This window comes from Danio rerio, chromosome 6 (genome assembly GCF_052040795.2).
Source record: "Danio rerio strain M-AB ecotype USA chromosome 6, GRCz13ab, whole genome shotgun sequence".
Lineage (NCBI taxonomy): Eukaryota > Metazoa > Chordata > Actinopteri > Cypriniformes > Danionidae > Danio > Danio rerio.
The window spans coordinates 59,618,763-59,643,921 of NC_141026.1; the positions used below are offsets into that span (position 1 = coordinate 59,618,763).

Below are 25,159 nucleotides of genomic sequence, written 5' to 3' on the forward strand. Positions count from 1 at the left end.
TTCCCTAAACCCAACCGATTGTGTTTTCAAAAGTGCCGATTGAACAGCCCACCCACTTCCCTGAATCCAACTGATAGTGTTTTCAAAAGCAACGACTGACTTGCCCACCCACTAACCTAAACCCAACCGAGAGTGTTTTCAAAAGCACAGATTGACCCGCCCACCCACTTCACTAAACCCAACCGATAGTGTTTTCAAAAGTGCCAATTGACCCACCCACCCACTTCCCTAAATCCAACTGATAGTGTTTTTTAAAGCGCCGATCAACCCGCCCACCCACTTCCCTAAACCCAACCGATAGTGTTTTCAAAAGCATCGATTAACCAGCCCACCCACTTCCCTAAAAAGTGCCGATTGACCAGCCCACCCACTTCACTAAACCCAACCGAGTGTTTTCAAAAGTGCCGATTGACCAGCCCACCCACTTCCCTAAACCCAACCGATAGTGTTTTCAAAAGCATCGATTAACCAGCCCACCTATTTCCCTAAATCAATCGATAGTGTTTTCAAAAGCACCGATTAACTAGCCCACCCACTTCCCTAAATCAACCGATAGTTTTTTCAAAAGCATCGATTAACCAGCCCACCTATTTCCCTAAATCAATCGATAGTGTTTTCAAAAGCATCGATTAACCAGCCCACCCACTTCCCTAAATCAACCGATAGTGTTTTCAAAAGTGCAGATTGACCCGCCCACTCACTTCCCTAAATCAACCGATAGTGTTTTTAAAAGCACCAATTGACCAGCCCACCCACTTCCCTAAACCCAAAGGATAGTGTTTTCAAAAGCACAGATTAACCAGCCCACCCACTTCCCTAAATCAACTGATAGTGTTTTCAAAAGCACAGACTGACTTGCCCACCCACTAACCTAAACCCAACCGAGAGTGTTTTCAAAAGCACCGATTGACCCGCCCACCCACTTCACTAAACCCAACCGATAGTGTTTTCAAAAGTGCCAATTGACCCACCCACCCACTACCCAAACCCAACCGATAGTGTTTTCAAAAGTGCCGATTAACCCGCCCACCCACTACCAGAAACCATACCTGCCAACACTCCCATTTTCCCGGGAGTCTCCCGTTTTTCAGACCTATCTCCCGCCCCTCTCCCGTATTTTTCTGTCTCAGGGAAAATTCCCGGACTTCTCAGCTTTTTGGTACAGTCCCCATGTGCGCCGAACCCAACACGCAACCATCTTCACACCCGCTCTCCGCTTTTCAGTTGGCGCACACCTCCCCACCGGTCTTAACTCGCATGCACCCCCTGATAACATCTCCCGGATATATGATCCGAATGTTGGCAGGTATGCCTTAAACCCAACCAATATAAGCACCAATTGACCTCTGGCTACACACTCTCCAGAAACGTATGCGGGGTACATTTTGAAAATGAGCCTGTGTTGTATTTAACACACTCTCTGCAGAACTTGCTGTTCAATCACATTAGAGTCACCTGATTGTTGCATCCTCCGCAGGTGACCCACACTAATTACTTCTGCCTTTTTGCTTCGTTATATGATTTGCATAATTCTTTAAGTGAATCAGAATCTAAAACAACACAATCAGTGGGCGCAGTTCATCCATACTCACTTTAGGTGACCCGTATCCGTAGCAACCTTACATTTTCGTTCCCTAATTAGTGAGTTTTCAGTGTGCCGGTATTGTATTGCATTGCACATCATTGCTTTCTGAAACACCTAGAACCAAAACCATTCACACACACGCACATACATATACAAGAGGATCAAAGTATAACCCCTAGGTGGTGTGTGTGAATCAAAGCAATGAGAACTGGAAGAAAAAAAGGCATCAACAGAATGAAAGCTACAAAATTTGACTTTACAAATGCTGTATTGCAGAGACACACACACACACACACTCAAATGTGAAGCTCCAGATTTCCCTCTGAAAGTGGAGCGTATTTGAGCAACCAGTTAGAATGTTCTGCCGGTAATTACTGTATTCACAGTAAATTAGTCTAGTCAATGTGGAGTCTGGAGTCTTCGTAAACTGCTCCTGTTCTCATTATAATATTAAACCGGCTGAATTGCAGACTTTTAGGATGTATCAGATGCTGTAGGTGCTTTATTTTTTTCTTTATGGCGTGGATGAAAACACCTGCTGGATTAAGGAAAATATGCAACTGGTTGTTACAAAGCAGCTTCACAGTAACAAACAGAAAAATATGAATTAATGTACAGTTCAGTGGTTAAAAAATGTAAGTAAATCAATGTGTTTTTTTTAATTTTAACATTAAATTGTAAGAATAATAAAATTAACCAATGATAACAAAGGAGCACATGGTGGAAAACAAAGCAGAAAACAGGAAGGCAAGACCAAACTGCAAAATAAAAAAACTTTTAAATTACTCTTGATTTAACTTTGCTCATTTAATATTGTTTTAAATTTGTTTTATTAAAATTTAATTTAATTTAATTTAATTTAATTTAATTTAATTTAATTTAATTTAATTTAATTTAATTTAATTTAATTTAATTTAATTTAATTTATTCATTTACTTTTTGGTTTAGTCCCTTTATTAATCTGGGGTCACTACTGCGTAATTAACTGCCAACTTATCCAGCATATGTTTTATGCAGCGGATGCCCTTCTAGCTGCATAACATCACTGGGAAACATCCATATACTCTCATTCACACTCATTCACTATGAACAGTTTAGCCTACCCAATTCATCTGTACCGCATGTCTTTGGACTTGTGAGGGAAACCAGAGCACCCGGAAGAAACCCACGCCAACACGGAGAGAACATGCAAACTCCACACAGAAATGCCAACTGACCCAGCCGAGGCTCGAAGCAGCAACTTTCCTACTGTGAGGTGACAGCGCTACCCACTGCGCAACCGCATCGCATAATTTTATTCTATTTTATTTGATTAAATTTTATATTAGTTTTATTTTATTTTATTTTATTTTATTTTATTTTATTTTATTTTATTTTATTTTATTTTATTTTATTCTATTTATTTTATTTTATTTTATTTTATTTTAGTTCACATTTAATTTTAGTTAATTAAATTTAATTTTATGAAATTTTATTTTATTTTTGTTCTGATTTAATTTAATTTAATTCAATTTAATTTTTGTTCACATTTAATTTTATTTAATTTTATTAAACTTTATTTAATTTTATTTTTGTTCGCTTTTCAATTTATTTAATTAAATTTAATTTTATAAAATGTTATTACATTTTTGTTCACATTTAGTTTAATTTAATTTAATCAAATTTTATTTTATTTTTGTTCACATTTAATTTTAGTTAATTAAATTTAATTTTATGAAATTAAATTTTATTTTTGTTCTGATTTAATTTAATTAATTTTTTGTTCACATTTAATTTTATTAAACTTTATTTAATTTTATTTTTGTTCGCTTTTCAATTTATTTAATTAAATTAAATTTTATAAAATGTTATTTTATTTTTGTTCACATTTAATTTAATTTAATTCTATTCATATCTAATTTAATTTAATTTTATTCATAGTTTATTTTATTTTTCACAGAGTTCAGTGTTGAGAATAGAGTCAGAGTTGCAAGATTCAACATTTACATCTAAAAAATATCCTAAACTCTTATTTTTTGTCATGAAGATGCACAATCCAGACAATCCCATACTAATATAATTGACAAAATACGTTGCAATGTGCATCTTCATCAGCTTATTCAAGTGGCATTTATGAAATACGATCAAATGTTAATACGCACAGATTGGACACTCTTTTCCTTTTGATTTAATTACCCAATTCATTCAACTCATCACTATTCTCCTTTCTTTTTCTGCCCCTGAGTCTCAGAGAAATATTAAAAGTCCATTACTGCTATGGAGGGCCACTCAGAGCAAATCCAGCCAATTATGGAGCCGAGCCTCTATTTTCATAATTGTGTTTTGGCCGTGATGGCGATTTAATGTGACAGCACACACTGGGGTATTTAGATTTGTTTTCATCTGCATAACAATATGAATATGGAGATTAGCAGTCTGAGAGGTGTGGGATGGTGTGACTGTGAGAAGCTTTATTCTTTGGCATGTTTTCACCACACTTTCATTCATGATATGCATCTTTAATTTGGAGAAAGACTTACTTATTAACTTACTTACTTACTTACTTACTTATTACTTATTATTATTTAATTTGTACTTTTAGCAGCAAAAACATGGGACAATTTCATGTGTATAAACAACTTGAAATATATTCTGTTATTTAATTAATATTATTATTGTTTATTATAATAATAATAATAATAACATTATTATTATTATTATTATTATTATTATTCATTCATTCATTTTTTTTTTTCGGCTTAGTTCCTTTATTAAACAAGGGTCGCCACAGCGGGATGAACCCCAACTTATTTTATTCTATTTTATTCTATTTTATTTTATTAAATCTTATTTTATTAAAATTTAATTTAATTTAATTTAATTTAATTTAATTTAATTTAATTTAATTTAATTTAATTTAATTTAATTTAATTTAATTTAATTCTTGTTCACATTTAATTGAATTTTGTTTAATTTTAATAAATTTTATTTCATTTTTATTCACATTTTATTTACTTTTATTTAATTTTATTTTATTTTTGTTCACATTTAATTTTATTTCATTTTAATAAATTTTATTTATTTTTATTTTTGTTCACATTAAATTTTATTTAATTTTAATTATATTCTTATTATTATTTTTATTATCATCATTATTTGTTGAATTACGAATTTGTTGATTGTTAATAATTACAAATAGCATGATAAAAGTTGTACTCAGTAACGTAATCTAAACTACTAATTTTAAGCGATCTGTTCCAAATATTTTTTGCCTAATTTTAAATTACTCTTAATTTAACATGCTTATTAATATTTTATTTATTCATATTTAATTTAATTTAATTTTAATAAGTTTTTATTAATTGATCGGTTTTATTATTTTATCAATTGCATGCCCTTTCTTTAATGTGAATATTCAAGGCTAAACAATATGATGTAGTAAAACATTTTAGAAGGCAACATTTAAATCACAAAAACTAAGAATTAGGAGGAATAAATAAATGCAGAGCATTTTACAGTCATTGGGCTTTATTTTAACAATATAGGAGCAAAGTCTAAAGCACATGGCGCAAAAGCATTAAGGTAAGTCTCTGAATCCACTTTTGCTCTTTTAAGGATGGTAAAATGCGCTCTGCGCCCCGGCACATGGTCTAACAGGGTTGTGCTCATTCTCCTAACGAGTTCTGGGTGTGTTTTGGGCATAACTTGCATTAAACCAATCAGAGTCTCCTTTAAGAGTCAAATGCATTGCTCTATGGCACAACTGCTATTTACATGGCAGACTTTGTAAGAGGAAAAACTGAATGCTTCAGTAGTGAGAAAACAGTTGAACAGAGCATCTGCAGTGAGAGGATAAAGAATGAGCCTCCTCCATTCAGCCTCTTTACTTTATCTTTACTTTACTCTTAACTCCTTTTCTTTGGTGGATAAGGAAACAGTGTTGTACTCACTCCACTTAAGACATCTGTTATATTTAAATGTGTTTGTTAAGTGCAAAGATTTGCTTCAAAACTGTTTCTAAATTCAGTTTTAATTTCCAGCAAGCGATTAAATGAACAAAATAACGAAGTGTGGTCAAACAACTGAGTTAAATCCAAACACTCGTCCTGTTCCTATCCACATATGCTTATGTAGACGTCTCCAAAACCCCACAGGTGGACAAATTTACACTAGTTTTTATTAAAACAAATATAAATATGCATACAATAAATAATTTATTATAATATTTATTTATTGTAATTTATTTTATTTACTCAAAATTTTATAATTTTAATTTATTTTAAATTTATTTATTAAATTTGTATTTATTTATTTATTTATTAACATTTATTTTCAGTGTAAAATTATAACTTATGTTTAAATGCCAAAACTTTTTTCACTTATTTTTAGGTCCAAAGAGAGTTGTACTATTGTTTGTTTTTTATTATTGTTTTGTGTCGTATTATTTGGCTACTGAGCAGTAATAAATAACACTTTAAAATATTAGGAGTTTTTATGTGATTTTCTAAACTAGCAGTGTTTTAATGAATGCATAATAATCGTGATAACCGTGATTATTCCTCAGACTATAATCGCACAACCAAAATCTATAATCGTTGCATCCCTAGCTTGTATGTGTGTGTGTGCTATCTTTATAGTCCATCAAATCAATCCTTGAGCAGCTCCCAGCTGTGTGTGTGTAATCAACGGAGAACCAGAACAGGTGTGTGTGTGAGGTGCATGACAGGATTTGTAGTCTATATGGTGATGGAATTGTAGTCTAAGTGAAAGTGAATGTGTGTGTGTGTGTGTGTGTGTGTGTGTGTGTGTGTGTGTGTGTGTGTGTGTGTGTGTGTGTGTGTGTCTGTGTGTCAAATTAACATGACCTTAGCACATATGCTGTGAAGACCAGCCGTTTGCAGGAATTATCAGATCGTATTAAACTGCATTAAAGTGCAGATCTGAGTTTGTAGAAGTCATAAGGTGTTGAAGTATGAAATATATCTGCTATGCTGGTTTTTCCCCATTAATGAGATCATTACGTCTGCGAGTCTCCATCTGTGAATTATCACCTCAGCTCCGCCATGCTAACACTAGCCAGCATAATTGGAGTGTTTACAGCATATATGGAAAAAAAAAGAGTTGAAGCTGTGGACGAACCCACACAATCTACATGCTAATGACACCGCTTCCAGATCCTTGACTCTCATCCAATTCAATTAAACCTTTTATTATTATTTTCATAACTCACTTTATTCTCTCTCTTCTTCCCTCTGCAGCAACCTCGATACAGACAAACTATCAGGTAGGTGTGGGTTCATTCTTTTCAGTTATCTTACAGCAAATATATACAGTTAAAATCCAATATTTCCCAAATGATGCTAAACAGATTCAGGATTTTTTTTCACAGTATTTCCTATAATATTTGTTCTTCTGAAAAAAGACTTATTTGTTTTATTTTGGCTGAATATTCGCTCTGAAATAGCATGTAAGGCAAAGAAATACATGTAATTCCTGCACAATGCGGGCACTAACTAACTGGTGAATGACATGAACTAGTGGGTTGTCTGTCGGCTGTTGTGACGCGGTACGCGCGCTCGCGATTTCAGGGGGTGTGGCTTTGAATCACAGTCCCTCCCCGCCGTCCAAAGATAATATGCTAAGCCAGTGGTTCTCAAACTGTGGTACGTGTACCACTAGTGGTACGCAGGCTTCCTTCTAGTGGTACGCGGAGGAATGAAATACGTCATGTACATGCTACACACATTTCAAAATTTATCAAAAATGATGTATATAATATGCCATATATGACATGTAGCCTATATTTCTGAGGTAATCTGCCACTTTTTTTAACTGTGCAGAGTTGTAGCTGCTTTACTGGGCCTACTACGCTACTGTATTTCAAAACTGCTCATTTTGGTGGTACTTGGAGAGTCAATTCTTTTCTGAGGTGGTACTTGATGAAAAAAGTTTGAGAACCACTGTGCTAAGCGGTTTTTTGCATTTTGGCAGATCACCTACTGCACCTTTAATAAAGCTCTAAACATGTAATATTGTAATAATTATTGTCTCAGCTGTGTATTTAAAACATGGAGGTTCCTTTGTTTTCATTCTGGCTTGTTGCAGGAGCGAAGGACGTATCTCTGTAAACCAATAGCGTTCAGCTGCGTGTCTAGCTCTGCCTTTTGGTACCCTTGGGACACTTTGCAAAGGATACCAAAAAAGTGGTACGGTACAGTTGGGTTCGGTACACCTTTTGACAGTGGAAACGGCCATAAAAGTGTACCGAATACCGCACCACGCAGTGGAAACGGGCCACTAAATCGAGTAAAACCAATTGCATTAAAAGCAACAATTTGACTTTACAAAAATGAATGCTTAGTTGTTGACAGTATGCTGATGCTGTATTTTTAAAAAGTGTATTATTTTGATATCATTTTAGTATAGTTTTTTATTAATGGTCTCATTTTTTTTTTTTTTTTTTTGGGAGGGGGTAATCATTTTTATAAGTAACTATGACTATAACTATCTAATATGTCTATAAATAAGCTTTATTTAATTTGTAGTTAGATTTTGTCTTTTCATAACTGTAATATTGTGTGCATTCATGCATGTCTTTGAGCTAATATTAACCTTTTCATTTGAAATGCATGAACATGAAAGTGAATAATTAATTGTAAATAAATTAGTTTAGCTTCAGTCAGATGAGGTTCTGGATATAAAAGTCCTATTTTATATGAGTGCATTTATTTTAAAGTTGGTTTTATGGTTTAATGCTGTTATTAAAGCACCATACCTGAGATATCCATGAAGGAAAACATTCATAAAAAAGGTACCAGTGCCAGTAAATCACTGGATGCTGACTGCTGTTCGATATATTTAGTACAGAATATAAAGATGTGATTGAAAACACAGTCAGGTTAGAGTCTAGTGGGTAAAGACGAGCATATTATATGACCAATAATAAACTGAAACCTTCCAGTCTCCAAAACAGCGTATAAATAAATCACAGGCTCATATAAGCTGATATCCGCACAAACACTGAAGAGCCACAAACATGAGCAGATTGTGGTAAAAAAGCAGAGCTGAAAGTCCACTGGAGAATGTAAAGGATGCATATTTTAGTTTCTGATATTCAGTTCCTGCTCTTCTTCATTTCAGATTATTTTTCTCAGCATCTTGGAGAATATCTGGACGTTCTGTCAGCGTTAGAGAAACTGAATGTCGCCGTCCTGAAGGCCATGGACAAGACCAAGGAGGTGAACCAGGCTATTATTATTCTCAAAATTAAATTAATTTAGTTAAATTTGTTATCAGCTTAGTCTTTTTATTAATCTGTCTTTAGTGCGTGTCCGTGTCAAAACAATATAATTTTTTTACAAAAAAGTGTTTTTTTTTCTAAAGAAATCCTGTTTAGAGCAATATTATAGACGTTTTACATTTTAACTAACGTGGTTCAAACAATGGATCTCTGACAAAGCAGCAATGGTTTTGGGAAACATTCGTCACTTCATGGTTCTTTTCCCAAATGATGCATTGTACTTTAATAGTTCAGCTACGAGTTACTTCGTTTGTATTTTATTTTATTTTATTTTATTTTATTTTATTTTATTTTATTTTATTTTATTTTATTTTATTTTATTTATTATTTTTTATTTTATTCTTTTTTTGGCCCAGTGATATGTTATTAGCTTTGACTTAAATTGTAGTTAATTTAAATTGTAAAATTATTGTAAAATTATAGTTATTTTAAATAAAAAAATATTTATTAATTTAAATTATTTTACTTTAATTTAAAGTTTTAGTTTGATGTACTTCTGTATTTTTGCATTGTTTTATTTTAAATAGATATTTTTTAATGTAGTTTGTATTATTTTTTACTTTAGTTTTAGTTTCTTTATTATAACACATTAAACTAAATGAAAAGTTTTTGTACACACGTACTTATAAATAAACAAAAAATGTTGCTTTTTGTTTCTTTGCTTGTTCAATTTTATTTTTGGTTAATCATAATGCTGTTATCCCAAAAAAAATAATATTATAAAATATATAAACAATTAAAAAAAATACTAATTTAAAAATACAACAATAATAATAAAAATAATAATATTAATAATAATAATAATAATAAATGCATTAAAACTGAAATAAAAGTAAAGTAATGTGGAAAAATATGGCTAAAACTAAGCTAAAATATTAGTAAATAAATAAATCAAATGCTAGTGCAAAATATAAATAAAAACTGTAATATTATATAGATAATAGTATAAATATATAGCATAAATATAGTTTATGATACTGTAGTATAAATATAGCGTATAATAGTATTATTTAATTATATAGCATTTAATAGTATTATTTATTTGCGGATGTGAATTGCATTATGGGATGTTAATCTCTGCTCTGACGACTTTTGATGTTGAAAATTCAACTCTACAGTTTAACAAAGGGACTTTTATTTTAGTCGTTTGAAATAATATAATGCATAAGAAATAAGATTTAGAGAAATAAGTCTGTAAAACTTTTTTGCTGTTTGTTTATTATAGAGTGGGCTTTAATTCAGTTTTCAGCCAGTCATCATTTGTTTGGATGTCCCCTGAGTGTTTCATCAGCAGTCAGTCAATAGTGTGTGTGTAATTCTGTGTTGAGAAACACTGCAGGATCAAACACCATGACATTCAGCAGATGCGGAGGTGACAGAACAGCGGTGTGTGTTGATTCTGCATCACTACGAGTGTTTTCCTCCACAGGACTACCAGGGGTCATCAGTTCTGGGTCAGTTTGTGACCCGTTTCATGCTGAGGGAGACGTCCAGTCAGCTGCTGTCTCTCCAGATGTCCTTGCAGTGTGCAATGGAGGCGGTGGAGGCGCAGAGTAGCACCACTCCGTCAGTAACACAAACACATGCATAGAAATACCCACATACACACACACACATTTACACACCCACATGCATATACACACACACATGGAGATTCATTCATTCATTTAATTCAACTTAGTCCCTTATTCATAAGGGCTGGCCACTATTCCAGCTTGTGTTTTACGCAGCAGATGCCCTTTCTGCTGCATCCCAGTACTAGGAAACACCCACACCCGCACATTCATACACTAAAAACAATTTATTTAATCAATTCATCTATATCGCATGTTTGGACTGTTTTTATTTTGTTTTGACTATTTGTTTTCAAATTCATTTAGTTTTAATTTACATTTAAATTTAGTCATTTAGCAGACGCTTTTATCCGAAGCAACTTACAAATGAGGACAAGGAAGCAATTTACACAACTATAAGAGCAACAATGAATAAGTGCTGTAGGCAAGATTCAGGTCTGTAAAGTGTAAGAAGCAAAACATTAGTAATGTAAGTTTTTTTTTTTTTGTAATACAGTTAGCGGTAGAACCAGAGAGGCAATTGCAGATTAGGAAGTGTAGTGGAGACTAAATAGTTGAGGTTTTAGTCGTTTCTTGAAGACAGCGAGTGACTCTGCTGTTCTGATGCAGTTAGGGAGTTCATTCCACCAACTGGGCAGATTGAATGCGAGAGTTCGGGAAAGTGATTTCTTCCCTCTTTGGGATGGAACCACGGGGCGATGTTCATTCACAGAACAGGAGCAAGAAGGAGCAAAGCCAGAGGTCGCTTTGTAGGCAAACATCAGAGCTTTGAATTTGATGCGAGCAGCAACTGGCAGCCAGTGCAAACGGATGAGCAGCGGAGTGACATGTGCTCTTTTAGGTTCATTAAAGACCACTCGTGCTGCTGCGCTCTGAAGCAGCTGAAGAGGCTTGATAGAGTTAGCTGGAAGCCCGGCTAGTAGAGAGTTGCAATAGTCCAGTCTGGAGAGAACAAGAGAACAAGGAGTTGAGCTGCATGTTCAGATAGGAAGGGTCGGACGTTGCTGATGTTATAGAGAGCGAATCTGCACGATCGAGCAGTTCTAGAAATGTGGTCAGAGAAGTTTAGTTGGTCATCAAACGTTACTCCAAGGCTTTTCAACATTTTCACCAGTTGGTTTTGTATGTACACAACACAGTTTCAGTTCTAGTTTTTTCATCCTCATAATATCGTTTAATTAAAATAAAGCATCAGCAAATTAATCTGTCTTGACAGTCTCTACAAGTGAAGGAATTATCTACACACAATATGAATTCACAATTAGAAAAATACCACAAACTATAAAACACTATTCATGAAAATACTTAAATAACAAACAAATCCAAATGCCTAACGCACGCAGGCTGCACACCAGACCAGCTCAGCTCGATGACGTATAATGTCTCCAACACCGCCTGCAGTCCCATTTAGCAACTTTATAGCAACCGTCTTTTTAAAGAAGCATAACCAATTAAATAAATCAAGAGTGTGCTGTAACTGATGTCGTAGAGTAAAACGTGAAAGTATCTTGAGTGTGTGTTAGCCATGAACCTTATTTAAGCAAATTAATCGAAATCCCATTCAAAATACCCACTGACTATGAGACAAGGGACCTGAAACTGATAAAATGCTAGCTCACTTCCAGATTTTTTGCATTCAAATTGGCATCATAGTTCCCCCACTCTATAGTGAAATCGGCTAATCATTGCATCCCTAATTCTGTCCCAGTTAAAATCAATGAAAACATAGAAAGTTATTTAAATTGAAATGCCATTTTCAGTTCCATTCTAAACACACACAGTCTATTTATATAAAGCGACTTAACATGACAACCTACTTTTTTTAACCTATTTTTCTATATAGATAACTCAAACAGTTCTCATGTGGCATCATTAGAACCAAGAGGGACCTTCTAAAACATTTTTAAAGCACTGTATTTCCTCAGCCCACAGTTTTTTAGTGGACTCAAAACCACTGTTGCGAAACTTCGAAAAACCTAAAAATAACTCCTGATATGAAGAAGTTTCTGTTTCCCAAAAGAGCAGCAGAGAATCACTAAAGATGCTTTATTAGTCTCTGAGATCTTCACCTGTCTCCGCATTTAATATATCTGTGAGAGCAAGAGGGAGAAACGCTGAGAACAGATGAAACGTGTAATGCTTCCTTCATGAAGAAGCACATTCGTCTTGTTTATCCGTAGGGTGTTTTCTTCTTCACAAGCTGCTGTCACAGAAAACATGCCGTATCCTCTGAAGACTCATAATGCGACAGAACAGCAGGGAAATGTTTGCATATGTTTTATTTTTCCTGCTGCTAATCGCTCAATAAGTGAGAACGTTTCTGCCGTTGTTTCTCTCTGACTGTAATTCCCATTTGTCAAACAAAAAAGCTCCATTAGGAGGATTTCATAACTTGACTGCCTGAGCAGCTCAGCTTCCCATAAACAGCAATAATAAAGAGTTTTATAGCGCAGGTGAACATAAAAATCTCTGTTAATGTTGTGGCTTAAGGATTACAATTCCTGCAGAAGTTAACTTCAGATTCTGTCACAATAACATTTTATAAAACCCGAATCTTTTATATAAACTTGAAGGCTGGTCCCTGTATGAACAGAGTAGAAGTCTGGTTCGCATATTATATACATATATGCATATGAAATATATATTATATATATTATACATAATATGTTGCATAATAATATCGTCATTGTATTCATTTTTTTTGATAAAATCTTTATTTACGTTACATGTATGAGCATGGGTCACGAGTTAACACGACTCCAAAGGCACAGGTAGACATGAGTCTAGAACTAAGAAAAAACATGGTTTGAGCAACTGATGAAGCATCGTTTAGTCTCAGAGAGCTATTCTATCAGCGGGAGAGTTTGTAGAAACACGTTAACGCGAGTACATGTAACTAAACAACATGTAAACATGTTAACATCGATGGAAACATGTCAACACGGGTCCACAACCACAGCAAGGCACGTTTTAATTGACAAAGATATTAAAACAGACCGCTTCGTTTGAAGATCTGAGTAGCTCAATTAGATAAGTTGATTGCCACGAGTGCTAAACCTTTTCACTACACGGGTTCGAATCCTGTTGAAGACGTGTAAATTCTAATTATATTTTTAGATTTATTTTGGTTATATACTGTTCTACTACACAGATATTAAAATCAATAATGCACACAATGACACTGACACCAACTAATAAGAATCTTTATTTGGTATGGACATGTTTTGTTGCTGTGAAAAAGTGACGAATCTGCCAATCTGCAAACGTGAATAGCTTACATCTGGAAAGGGACACCAGTTAACACGGTCACCAGTTAAACCGTAACACCGGCAATAAGTCAGATTAGTTTCTCTAAGTCTTCACTGGAATCAAAGCATTGGATTCTTGCTATGTTTTTGAGATGATAGTATGCTGATTTTGTCACTGCTTTGACATGACTATTGAAACTCAGATCTGACTCCAGAGTCTGACCAAGATTCTTGACCTTATTTTGTGTTTGACCCTTAGAGCCAAGGCACGTATTCACCTTGTAAACTTGTTAATTTTATAAATGCATTGGCAGAGGGTGTCAATGGGGCTGAAGTCATGAGTCAGTACGGCTAAGTATATCTGAGTGTCATCAGCATAGCTGTGGTAGGAGATTATTTCTCATTATTTGGCTCAGAGGGAGCATATGAAGGTTGAACAAGAGAGGTGAATTCTGAACCTTGTGGGACTCCATTTGTTTTGGGTGTGCACCTTGACCTATGGTCACCTATATTGACCAACCCAAGCTCATTCTGGAAAAGTAGCCCCGCGGACGTTTCTGGAGACCGCGATTTACGTGGCCGGAGGTACGTACAGCCGCGTTTAGTTTTTTTCGACCGAACGCTGCGGGGCGCCGGCCCGACGGCTCGTCTCTGAGTGGAGGGCTTTCCCGATGCAACCAGTTTGTTCGCTTAGCTCACAGCGTTACGTCGGCGGAGCGGAGGCCTCGGAGAAGGAGAAGGAGCTGGCCGCTGGGCAGTGGCGCAAAAAGGGGGTATGCAGTATATGCGGCGCATAGGGGCGCCACACATGGGGCGCCATTGTGCCAAAACTATTTTTGAAATTATCCATATTAAAAGTTTCAATATATATATATATATATATATTATATATATATATATATATATATATATATATATATATATATATATATATATATATATATATATATATATATATATATATATATTTGTTAAAAATGTTTATTTAGCATTTTATATGGTATAATATTGTATTTTATTAAATTAAAAAATCATTTCACCCCCTTTTCCCTTTTTTTAGCTACAAACAAAGTTATAACATTTCAATTAAATAGAACTTTTGCTTGTTTCTGTTTTTTTTTTTTTTACACTAAACATTTGACTGTCTTTTTTATTTAACTTTTAGCAGTTTCAGTCAATTGCAAAGACAGACCTTACACTTCTCACAGTATGCATGTGAGAAGTAATTGCAATGTTCTTTTGCCCTTTAGGACTCCCATGTCTATCATTTTGTTTTGACAAATGTAGTTCAAAAAGTCCAAAAGCAAGGCTAGTCAAGGTGATATAATCATTTAGTGAGGGAAAATTAAATTGAGAAGAAATTTGGGGTGGTATGAGATGCATTTCTTTGCGACTCAACATGCTTAATGTAATTATACCTTTTACTACTTCATACTATTTCAGTTGTGTTCAGAACTGCGAAACTGTATTTTTTGAAGCATATTGATATGAAAAAATATCTTTAATTTATTGATGGAAATATTTTCCACATTTTATCACTTGCCAGTTATAAAATTTAGTTGGATTGAAGGGGGGCGCGCAAAAGTTGAAGCCGCATACCCATCAGCAAATGTGCAGTTGCGCCCCTGCCGCTGGGACGACGACCAGGATGGAGTCCGGGGAACAGCGGTTCCGGAAATCAGGTAATATGAAAAACAGAATCCGAAAAATAAGGGCGAGAACGCGGCGGGATCCGAAAACGCGGTCGAAATCGAAGACGAGGGCTTTTGCTTTTTTTTTTCTGGACGGCTTTTGCAAACCGTCGCTCGGGTTTAGTGAAGGAGGAGGAGGAGGAGGAAGAGGAGGGCGGCCGGGTCGGTCGATCCAATGGCTTTTCGCGAGAGACGCGCACAGCGGTCTCTCGCGGAGCCGCAAAAACAAAAAACGCTCGAATACGTACCTCCCGGGACGTGTCTCGCGGTCCGCAGAAATGTCCGCGGGGCTACGTTTCCACAATGAGCCCGGGTTGATATTGACATCGTAATCTCTCCCTTCAAGGTAAGATCTGAACCATTTGAGGACCATTCAAATCTAATCAAAGTTTGGCCGAACAACTATTTAGCTTCTCTTATGAATGAATCGGTGCTGCATATTTCAGATTCCTCACAGCTTCAGTTTGCTACGGAAAATCGATAGATAAATGCAGAATGTCTCCAGCTTGTTCCCACGTTTGTGAATGTTACATCAGAAGTGTCCCCTGAAGGGAACATTGATGGCGACTGTGCTGATGATAATAGCAGAAATGGGTCAACAACAGCCTTGAGAGGGGCTTCTGACTCATGTGAGCATATGTGTGTGTGACGTCAGCCGGGTTACAGCGCTGACAGGGTTATTTACGTTCAGCGATATTCACTTGTGCTAATCAATTCCTGGCAGTAAAGGCAGAAATGCAGACGCCGTGTTCTTTCACTGCTGCGCTCCGTCAAATCTGCCATCCGCTCGAGCGCTCGCACTGAATATCAATAAAGAGTCACTAAAAACAACAAGCAAACACATCCAGTTTTTAAAGAGCACCTATTATGCCAAAAAATCACTTTCATAAGGGGTTTTAACACAGTGGTGTGGCAGCAGTGTGTGAATATAGCCAGCGTTTAATGATAAAATATATTAATTCTCTTTTTTCTAATCAGACTTGATACAATCAGTCTGCAGAAACACTTTGATTGACATTCTCCCTTTGTACGTGTCATCAGAGGGGGAAAGCCCCGCCCACTAGTGACCATCTCTCCCTCATTAACATTAATAGCCCTGAGTGAGAAGCAGCCGTCCGCCCTGAAAGTTTTTAAACTAATTTTTAATCAGTTGCTGAAAATAATAGCAGGCAGCACGGTGGCGCAGTGGGTAGCGCTCTCGCCTCACAGCAAGAAGGACGCTGGTTCAAGCCTCGGCTTGGTCAGCATTTCTGTGTGGAGTTTGCATGTTCTCCCCATGTTGGCGTGGGTTCCCTCCGGGCGCTCCAGTTTCCCCCACAGTCCAAACACATGAGTTTTGATGTGCGAATTAAGCGAGTAAACTCAAATGTTCAGCCATCAATTTACGCACAAATATCGCGATTTATCCGCGCTTTCTGAGTCTGGTGTGAACAGAGCATAAGAACACGTTCAACAGCCTTCAAATGTTAGCGGGGAATGGACGTTTTTAAAATTTCAGTATTGATTGGTAATGAATTCCGGTCTCGTGACAACCCTAGTTAGGATTAGGCAATATTTGGCTGAAATACAAACTCTGTAATCTGAGAATGCAAAAAAAAAACTAAATGTTGAGAAAATCAACTTTAAAGTGGACCTATTCTACAAGATGTAAAACAAGTCTCTGATGTCTCTTGAATGTGTATAGCAGGGCTATTCAATTAGTTTGGCATGGGGGCCGGTTCATGAAAAGCATCCCAAACGAAAGGCCGGAGAGATGTGACTACCTATATGAGTGATGACACAACAGCATATAAGAGCCCATATGCTGTATATATTTGCTCCTTAAGACACCCATGTTGGCTTTTTCTACATTAAAATGTTAATATATTGCATTTTGAAACTACATATTATTACTGTAGTGTACAAAGGACTTTTTACAAACATTCAAATGTTGTATTTCAGAGCACAACAGAAGCAGTGCATTGCTGCAGTAGGCTTCTTCTACATTTAGACACATTCATATGCTTGAACTGCACAACAATTAGTAATGCAACATTATAGATTTTGGTTGTACGATTATGAAGTTTTAAGAATAATCGTGGTTTCACGGTTATCACGTCTAATGTAAATTCAAGCTTTATATTAGGTAAGTAGCTATTTAGATTAACTGTTGTTGTCATCTGCATTCATGCATACATTCATTCATTCAATTTCTTGTCTGCTTAGTTCATTTATTAATCCAGGGTAGCCACAGCGGAATGAAGCACTAACTTATCCATTTTTTATGCAGCGGATGCCCTTCCAGCCGCAACCCATCTCTGGGAAGCATCCATTCACACACACACTCATACACTACGGACAATTTAGCCTACCCAATTCACCTGTACCGCATGTCTTTGGACTGTGGGGGGAACCGGAGCACCCAGAGGAAACCCACGCGAAGGCAGGGAGAACATGCAAACTCCACACAGAAACGCCAACTGAGCCGAGGTTCGAACCAGCGACCCAGTGATCTTCTTGCTGTGAGGCAACAGCACTACCTACTGCGCCACTGCCTCACCCTCATGCATACATAATCATTTTAATAATAATTTTTCTAACATATCTTTTGTTTGCATCGCACTGAAAGGCGCGCACAACTCTCACCGTGAGATGTTTTCTACTGCGTGCGCCCAGAAAGTCGCAAGCACATGGCTCTGCTGGCGCCCGCATATTGTCATATATTCTTACATTAGAAATAACAAACCTGCAAGTGTAAAAGACGTGATATGGTAACGGCCTCTGCTATAGATAATCCTGTGTGCGTGCGTATTAGCCTCGGTGTACTTTAAACTTAAAACTAGCGCACAGGCAACTTGGCATTTTGCAGCAGTTTCGTTTCGTTCCGTGCAACAGAAATGCGGCTTAGAGAAGACTTTACGATTATTAAACTGTGACGAATTAAAGTGCGGTTAATAGTGAAATCGGCTAATGGTTGCATCCCTATTAACGATATCAGTGCATTGTACAAATAACCTTTTCTAAAAACATGTTTTCGGCTGCCCGCACCACTCGCTTATGATGACTCGCGCTCTGTGCAGCCTTTAACTGCAGCTGGTGCTGTTATTGAACAGACGCACGTAACTTCAAAACTATAGCGGCCGTTTGTCGACTGAACTAAATTTATTTTCGATGTCTTGGTCACACTGTTTGAAGGGCCGGAACAAAGTGCCTCGGGGACCGGATTCGGCCCGCGGGCCGCCAATTGAATAGCCCTGGTGTATAGTGAAGCTGAAAACTGACCCTTTTAGGCTTTGAACTCAATTATGTCGTTTTGGTGACTGTCACTTTAAATGCAAGGGAGGAGCTACAAATGTGTCAGCATAGTGGCAGATCATAGATATATACACTAGATGTCGCCTGGCCTATTGTTGTCTATTGGACAGAATGCGTCAATAGCGCCGCCATCTTGGTACAGGGTAGCGCTCCTTTGAAATGAATGCGGGACCCAGGTACAGTGGAGGACTGTGTCCATCCAAAGCCAGAGATATTCACATATACACATATATCTATGATCGGGAGTTTTCCTGGATGTTAGTGTGTATTTTTTTTTTCTAATTACGAAAATTATAATTTTACATCACTTTTCTACATTGATGGATCAGTGATCTCACGGGCATTCCTGACAAAAAGCTTGTGTTTGTGTGTACAGAAATGTACTATTCACCCTCCCTGTTAAATGTGATTGAATCATGTCCTGAAACACAGCTCCTCTCCTGCTTTCACTTCTCATACTGACGGAGGGAGCGATTCGTTTGTGAATGAATACCCCGAATGACTCTTTCACTAGCGTTAGCTGACAATAATACAAGTTTCTGGCAGCGCAGCATCTCGTTGTCATATTTATTTTGCATTGTTTGCTGATTTTATTCAACAAAACTAGCATAAGCCAAGTGTTTAGTGCGAGTTGGAGCTGCTTTGCCGTATGGTGAATGTAGTAAGAGACTGTTATCATCAATAACGTTACCTGATTCGCGCAAAAGTTCAGAACATACAAAAACAGAAAAAAAACTTAATATTACCTATGAAATGTTCTGCCTTTGTGCTTTGTTTTCTTTGTTTGCTCGTTACTACACTCGTAGACAGCGCTAAAGTCCCGCATCTTCACGTAATAACACTGTCTTGTCTAGTGCGGTTGAATGACATTTGTCCTGGGAGCACTGTACCAATGTGGCGGCGCTATTGACGCATGATGAGGGTCCATATGCGATATCTAGTGTATATATCTATGGTGGCAGATTCAACAAGAAGATTAATGTCCTATGCTTATGAGGGAGAGATGGTCACTAGCGGGCGGGGATTTCCCCCTCTGATGACACGTATCCACCTTATTCTTCGGCGACGAGCGGGCGCAGCCATTCAAATATTTTTGGCTCGAGACTTCCGGTCTCATTCACTCCCATTCATTTTTAGACATTTAAAACTGCTCGTTTCTCTGTTTGATGTTGCAAACTGATATTTCCTTATTATATTACTGTACTTGGTCTATATACTCATCCAAACATTTGTATGTAGAGCAAGTACTTTGACCGTTTTCTGCCGTTTATTATTCCTAGTCATTTACATTTACATTTAGTCATTTAGCAGACGCTTTTATCCAAAGCAACTTACAAATGAGGACAAGGAAGCAATTTACACAACTATAAGAGCAACAATGAATAAGTGCTGTAGGCAAGTTTCAGGTGTGTAAAGTCTAAGAAGGAAAGTATTAGAATTTTTTTTTGTTTTTTTGTTTTTTTTAGCACAGTTAGTGGTATATCCAGAGAGGCAATTGCAGATTAGGAAGGAAAGTGGAGACTAAATAGTTGAGTTTTTAGTCGTTTCTTGAAGACAGCGAGTGACTCTGCCGTTCTGATGCAGTTAGGGAGTTCATTCCATCAACTGGGCAGATTGAATGCGAGAGTTCGGGAAAGTGATTTCTTCCCTCTTTGGGATGGAACCACGAGGCGACGTTCATCCACCGAACGCAAGTTTCTGGAGGGCACATACATCTGCAGAAGCGAGAGCAGATAAGAAGGAGCAAAGCCAGAAGTCACTTTGTAAGCAAACATCAGAGCTTTGCATTTGATGCGAGCAGCAACTGGCAGCCAGTGCAAACGGATGAGCAGCGGAGTGACATGTGCTCTTTTAGCTTCATTAAAGACCACTCGTGCTGCTGCGTTCTGAAGCAGCTGAAGAGGTTTGATAGAGTTAGCTGGAATCCCGGCTAGTAGAGAGTTGCAATAGTCCAGTCTGGAGAGAACAAGAGCTTGAACAAGGAGTTGAGCTGCATGTTCAGATAGGAAGGGTCGGACCTTTCTGATGTTACAGAGTGCGAATCTGCAAGATCAAGCAGTTCTAGAGATGTGGTCAGTGAAGTTTAGTTGGCCATCAATCGTTACTCCAAGGCTTTTCACCATTTTGGATGCAGTAATGGTTGCTCAATCCATCTGGATTCAAAAGTTATGATGTAGAGTCAGGTTGGCAGAAACTACAAGCATTTCCGTTTTTGCATTTCTCCCATAGGCGACTAAATCGGAAGTTCTAAGACAATCGCGAAAAACAGGCGCACTTCCACCTTTTTGGAATAAGGTCAATAAATGGAGAATGTCAATCGAAGTGTTTCTGCAGACTGTTTTTATTAGGTCTGATTATAAACAATAAAATGTATTAATTTTTACCATTAGAAGCTGTTTATATTCACTCACTGCTGACACACAACTGTGGCTGTGGCAACCCAGATTAATAAAGGGACTAAGCCGAAGGAAAATTAATGAAAGAATGAATCTTCATGGAACATGATCTAATATCCCAATGATGTTTGGCTTAAAAGAAAAATCCAGCCTAGTCTATTGCTAAAAATATATGTGTAACATAAGACTGGTGTGTTTTCCTCTCACATTACCGAAAAACAACACTGAAAAACAAGACAAATGTGTATCATAGTGTCCTATTTTTAAGCAATACAATGTTATTAATTGATAGCACCAAGGCAAAAGGCCTGTAATACAACAAGACCTGCCTATTTTTGATGTCTTCACTATAGTAAATAAACACATTCCTTACTGCTGACGTGTGTTTTGGGGTTTTTAACAAAGCTTTTGTGCTGTTTTTCCTCTTTTTTTGCAGGGTTGAAGTTAAAGTCCCAGAGCATCTGGTCATTCAGAAGAACAACAGAAGATGTGGCCGTCGAGTGCAGAAGAACATGTGTCTGTCTCCTACTGATCCATACTCAGGCATTCTCACCACCGGTAACACACACACATATATATACAGTATATACACTACCTGACTTAAGTCTTGTTGTCTATCCCAGTTGTAAGAGCAGCAAATAATAACTTGACTTCTAGTTGATCATTTGGCAAAGTGTCAGAAGGTGGATTTTCCTGCTGAATCATCTGCTGATCTGCATCCCAATCATCACCAATACTGCAGAAGACCTACTGGAACCAGCATGGAGCCAACATTCTCATAGAAATCAGTCAAGTTTGGTGAAGAGAAAATCATGGTTTGGGGTTATATTCAGTATGGGGGCGTGCGAGAGATCTGCAACATCAACAGCCTGAGGTATCAAGACATCTGTGCTGCCCATTACATTACAAACCACAGGAGAGGGACAATTCTCCAGCAGGATAGCGCTCCTTCTCATACTTCAGCCTCCACATCAAAGCTCCTGAAAGCAGAGAAGGTCAAGCTGCTCCAGGATTGGCCAGCCAGTCACCAGTCATGAACATTATTGAGTCGTCCAAGCTCATGACAGAGTCAGACACAATCTTCATTCTGTCTCCACTGCAGCAGGACTTTATATTCTATACTGGACATTATTTCTGTTCAGTGATGAGACTTTAGTCTAAGCAGAGTCAGACCTTACTGTCCTAATGAAATCATTCACAATCAAGACATGGTCATATTTTATTGTGCTCAAATAAGCAAAATCTAGAGGCCTTTGCCTTTCATATAAGCCACTTCTGATACCAAATGATCAACTAGAAGTTTAGGTATTGTTTGTTGTTCCGTAAACTTAAATAAGTGACAAGACATTTGTCAGGTAGTGAAGACATAAAAATACCCACATCTTCATTATTGCTTGTTTAGTATTTATATAATATTTATAAAAATATACATTAATGTTTTGAATTGGTATTTTAGAACATTTTATACAAATATTTGTTTATGTTTTCTTGTAATTATAATTATTAGCCCCTCTTTCATTTTATTTTATTTTTTGTTATATTTCCCAAACGATGTTTAACAGAGCAAGGAAATTTTCGCAGTATTTGAGATGATATTTTCTTCTGGAGAAAGTCTTATTTGTTTTATTTCGGATAGAATAAAAGCAGTTTCAATTAAGGTAAAAATTATTAACCACTTTAAGCTATTTTTTTACTGTCTATACAATAACTTGCCTAATTACCCTATCCTGCCTAGTTAACCTAATTAACCTAGTTAAACCTTTAAATGTCTTTTTAAGCTGTATAGAAGTGTCTTGAAGAATATCTAGTCAAATATTATTCACTGTCATCATAACAAAGATAAAATAAATCAGTTATTAGAGATGAGTTATTAAAACTATTATGTGCAGAAATGTGTTGAAAAAAAATCTGCTCTTAGTTAAACAGAAATTGGGGAAAAAATAAACAGCTAATAATTCTGACCTTAACTAAATATATATATATATATATATACAGTGGGTAACACGATCGCCTCACAGCATGAAAGTCGCTGATTTGAGCCCTGGCTGGGTCAGTTGGCATTTCTGTGTAGAGTTTGCATGTTCTCCTCGTGTCGGCGTGGGTTTCCTCCGGGTGCTCCGGTTTCCCCCACAGTCCAAACACATGCGCTATAGGGGAATTAACTAAATTGGCCGTAGTGTATGTGTGTGAAAAAGTGTGTATGGTTGTTTCCCAGTGTTGGGTTGCAGCTGGAAGGGCATTAGCAGTGTAATCAAATGCTGGATAAGTTGGTGATTCATTCCGCTGTGGCGACCTCTGATTAATAAAGGGACTAAGCAGAAGGAAAATGAATGAATGAGTGAAAATATAAATGTCAATCGCTGATTTTTTCCAACATTTTCCAGAATATATTGTTTTGTGTTCAACAGAAGAAGAAAAAATAAATAAAATTTAGATCCACTTGAGTGTGAGTAAACAATGAGGAGTTTTTTATTTTTCTGTGAACTGTCCCTTTAACAGTGATTGTGTAGTGAGTAATTGGTGTGTGTTGCGTTTCAGGCGTTACCGTAGATACAGATGAGCACTGGTGCTCTCAGATCAACAGACTGCAGCAGCTCATCGACAAACTGGAGTGTCAGGTCAATACATCCAAATATATACAATCAAACACACTATATTTTGTATGCTTTGAGCAAGCTGGTTTTTAGTTTTGATTTGCTTTTCATTTTAGAGTCCAAAGTTGGAGCCGCTGAAAGAAGATACACTGGCCAGCACATACAAATCAGTGAGTATCTGCAAGAACAAAAATTAAAATACTGTAATTATTCACCCTCATGCAGCGGTGTAAAGTAACTAATTACAAAATCTCAAATTACTGTAATTGAGTAGTTTTTCTCAGGAACTGTAATTTACTAAGTAGTTTAATAATGTGTACTTTTACTTCCCCTTGAGTACATTTTTAGTGCAGTATCGGTACTTTTACTCCACTACTTTATTTATTCTCGCCTATTGAGATTAGAAAATTCAGTCCTGTGATTCCTGTCCAGCCAAATCAGACATAGAATGTAAATTGCATTAAACTGAACTACTTATATGGCGAGGCAGTGGCGCAGTAGGTAGTGCTGTCGCCTCACAGCAAGAAGGTCGCTGGTTCGAACCCCAGCTCAGTTGCGTTTCTGTGTGGAGTTTGCATGTTCTCCCTGCCTTCCCGTGGGTTTCCTCCGGGTGCTCCGGTTTACCCCACAGTCCAAAGACATGTGGTACAGGTGAATTGGGTAGGCTAAATTGTCCGTAGTGTATGAGTGTGTGTGTGGATGCTTCCCAGAGATGGGTTGCGGCTGGAAGGGCATCCGCTGCGTAAAAACTTGCTGGATAAGTTGGCGGTTCATTCCGCTGTGGCGACCCCGGATTAAAAAAGGGACTAAGCCGTCAAGAAAATGAATGAATGAATGAACTACTTATAATTTATAATCGCAGCAAACTATATGGAAGCATTAAAAGTGTCCAAGAAAGAGACAGGCCCGGATTAAGAATTCAGAGGCCCCTGGGTCCAATGTCTTGTAGCCTCCTACCTGGGCGCAGTCCTATAGTTGAAATAAAAAATAAGATTAATATACTTTTTAATAAAATTAATCCATGATGTATTGCCAGCATTTTTTAAATAAATGATAAACACTACATATATTTCTAGTCAACAAAGATTTAACTTATTTTTAAAGCATTTAAAGCACTTTAAAAATATACTAATACAGCCAGTGAAAATGAATAGATTTTAATATAGTTGTTTTTAGTTGAGAGATTTTAATATAGTTGTTCAGGTTCACTGAAGCAGTACTAAAATTTATATTTAAGGGTGTTTATAATCTATAACTTCTACACACTTATAATGCATATGATTTGGATATCTCTCCAATCCAGTTCATTCTATGAGTCCTCCATAATACACACACTTATTAATGATTCCTACTTGTCTTCCTCGTGATGAAGAGTAGGCAATATCTGATATGTAGTAGGAGAAAAAAGAAGAATGAGTTCATCACATGCTGGATTCGATCCGGGTTCATGATTGATCGCCTCAAAACATGTTGCCATGCGCTTTACGAGCTACGCCAC

At 36.8% G+C, this 25,159-nt stretch overlaps 1 protein-coding gene across 1 annotated transcript in view; it reads left to right on the top strand.

The window, feature by feature from the left end:
* The window catches only part of necab3 (N-terminal EF-hand calcium binding protein 3), an 80,052-nt gene that overhangs the window by 44,377 nt on the left and 10,516 nt on the right, over nt 1-25,159 (top strand). The window contains exons 4-9 of the mRNA XM_087258221.1: nt 6,823-6,848; nt 8,705-8,802; nt 10,294-10,430; nt 21,504-21,625; nt 23,606-23,685; nt 23,778-23,831. Coding sequence (XP_087114347.1) covers nt 6,823-6,848; nt 8,705-8,802; nt 10,294-10,430; nt 21,504-21,625; nt 23,606-23,685; nt 23,778-23,831 — 517 coding nt within the window. The remainder of the gene's footprint in view (nt 1-6,822; nt 6,849-8,704; nt 8,803-10,293; nt 10,431-21,503; nt 21,626-23,605; nt 23,686-23,777; nt 23,832-25,159) is intronic.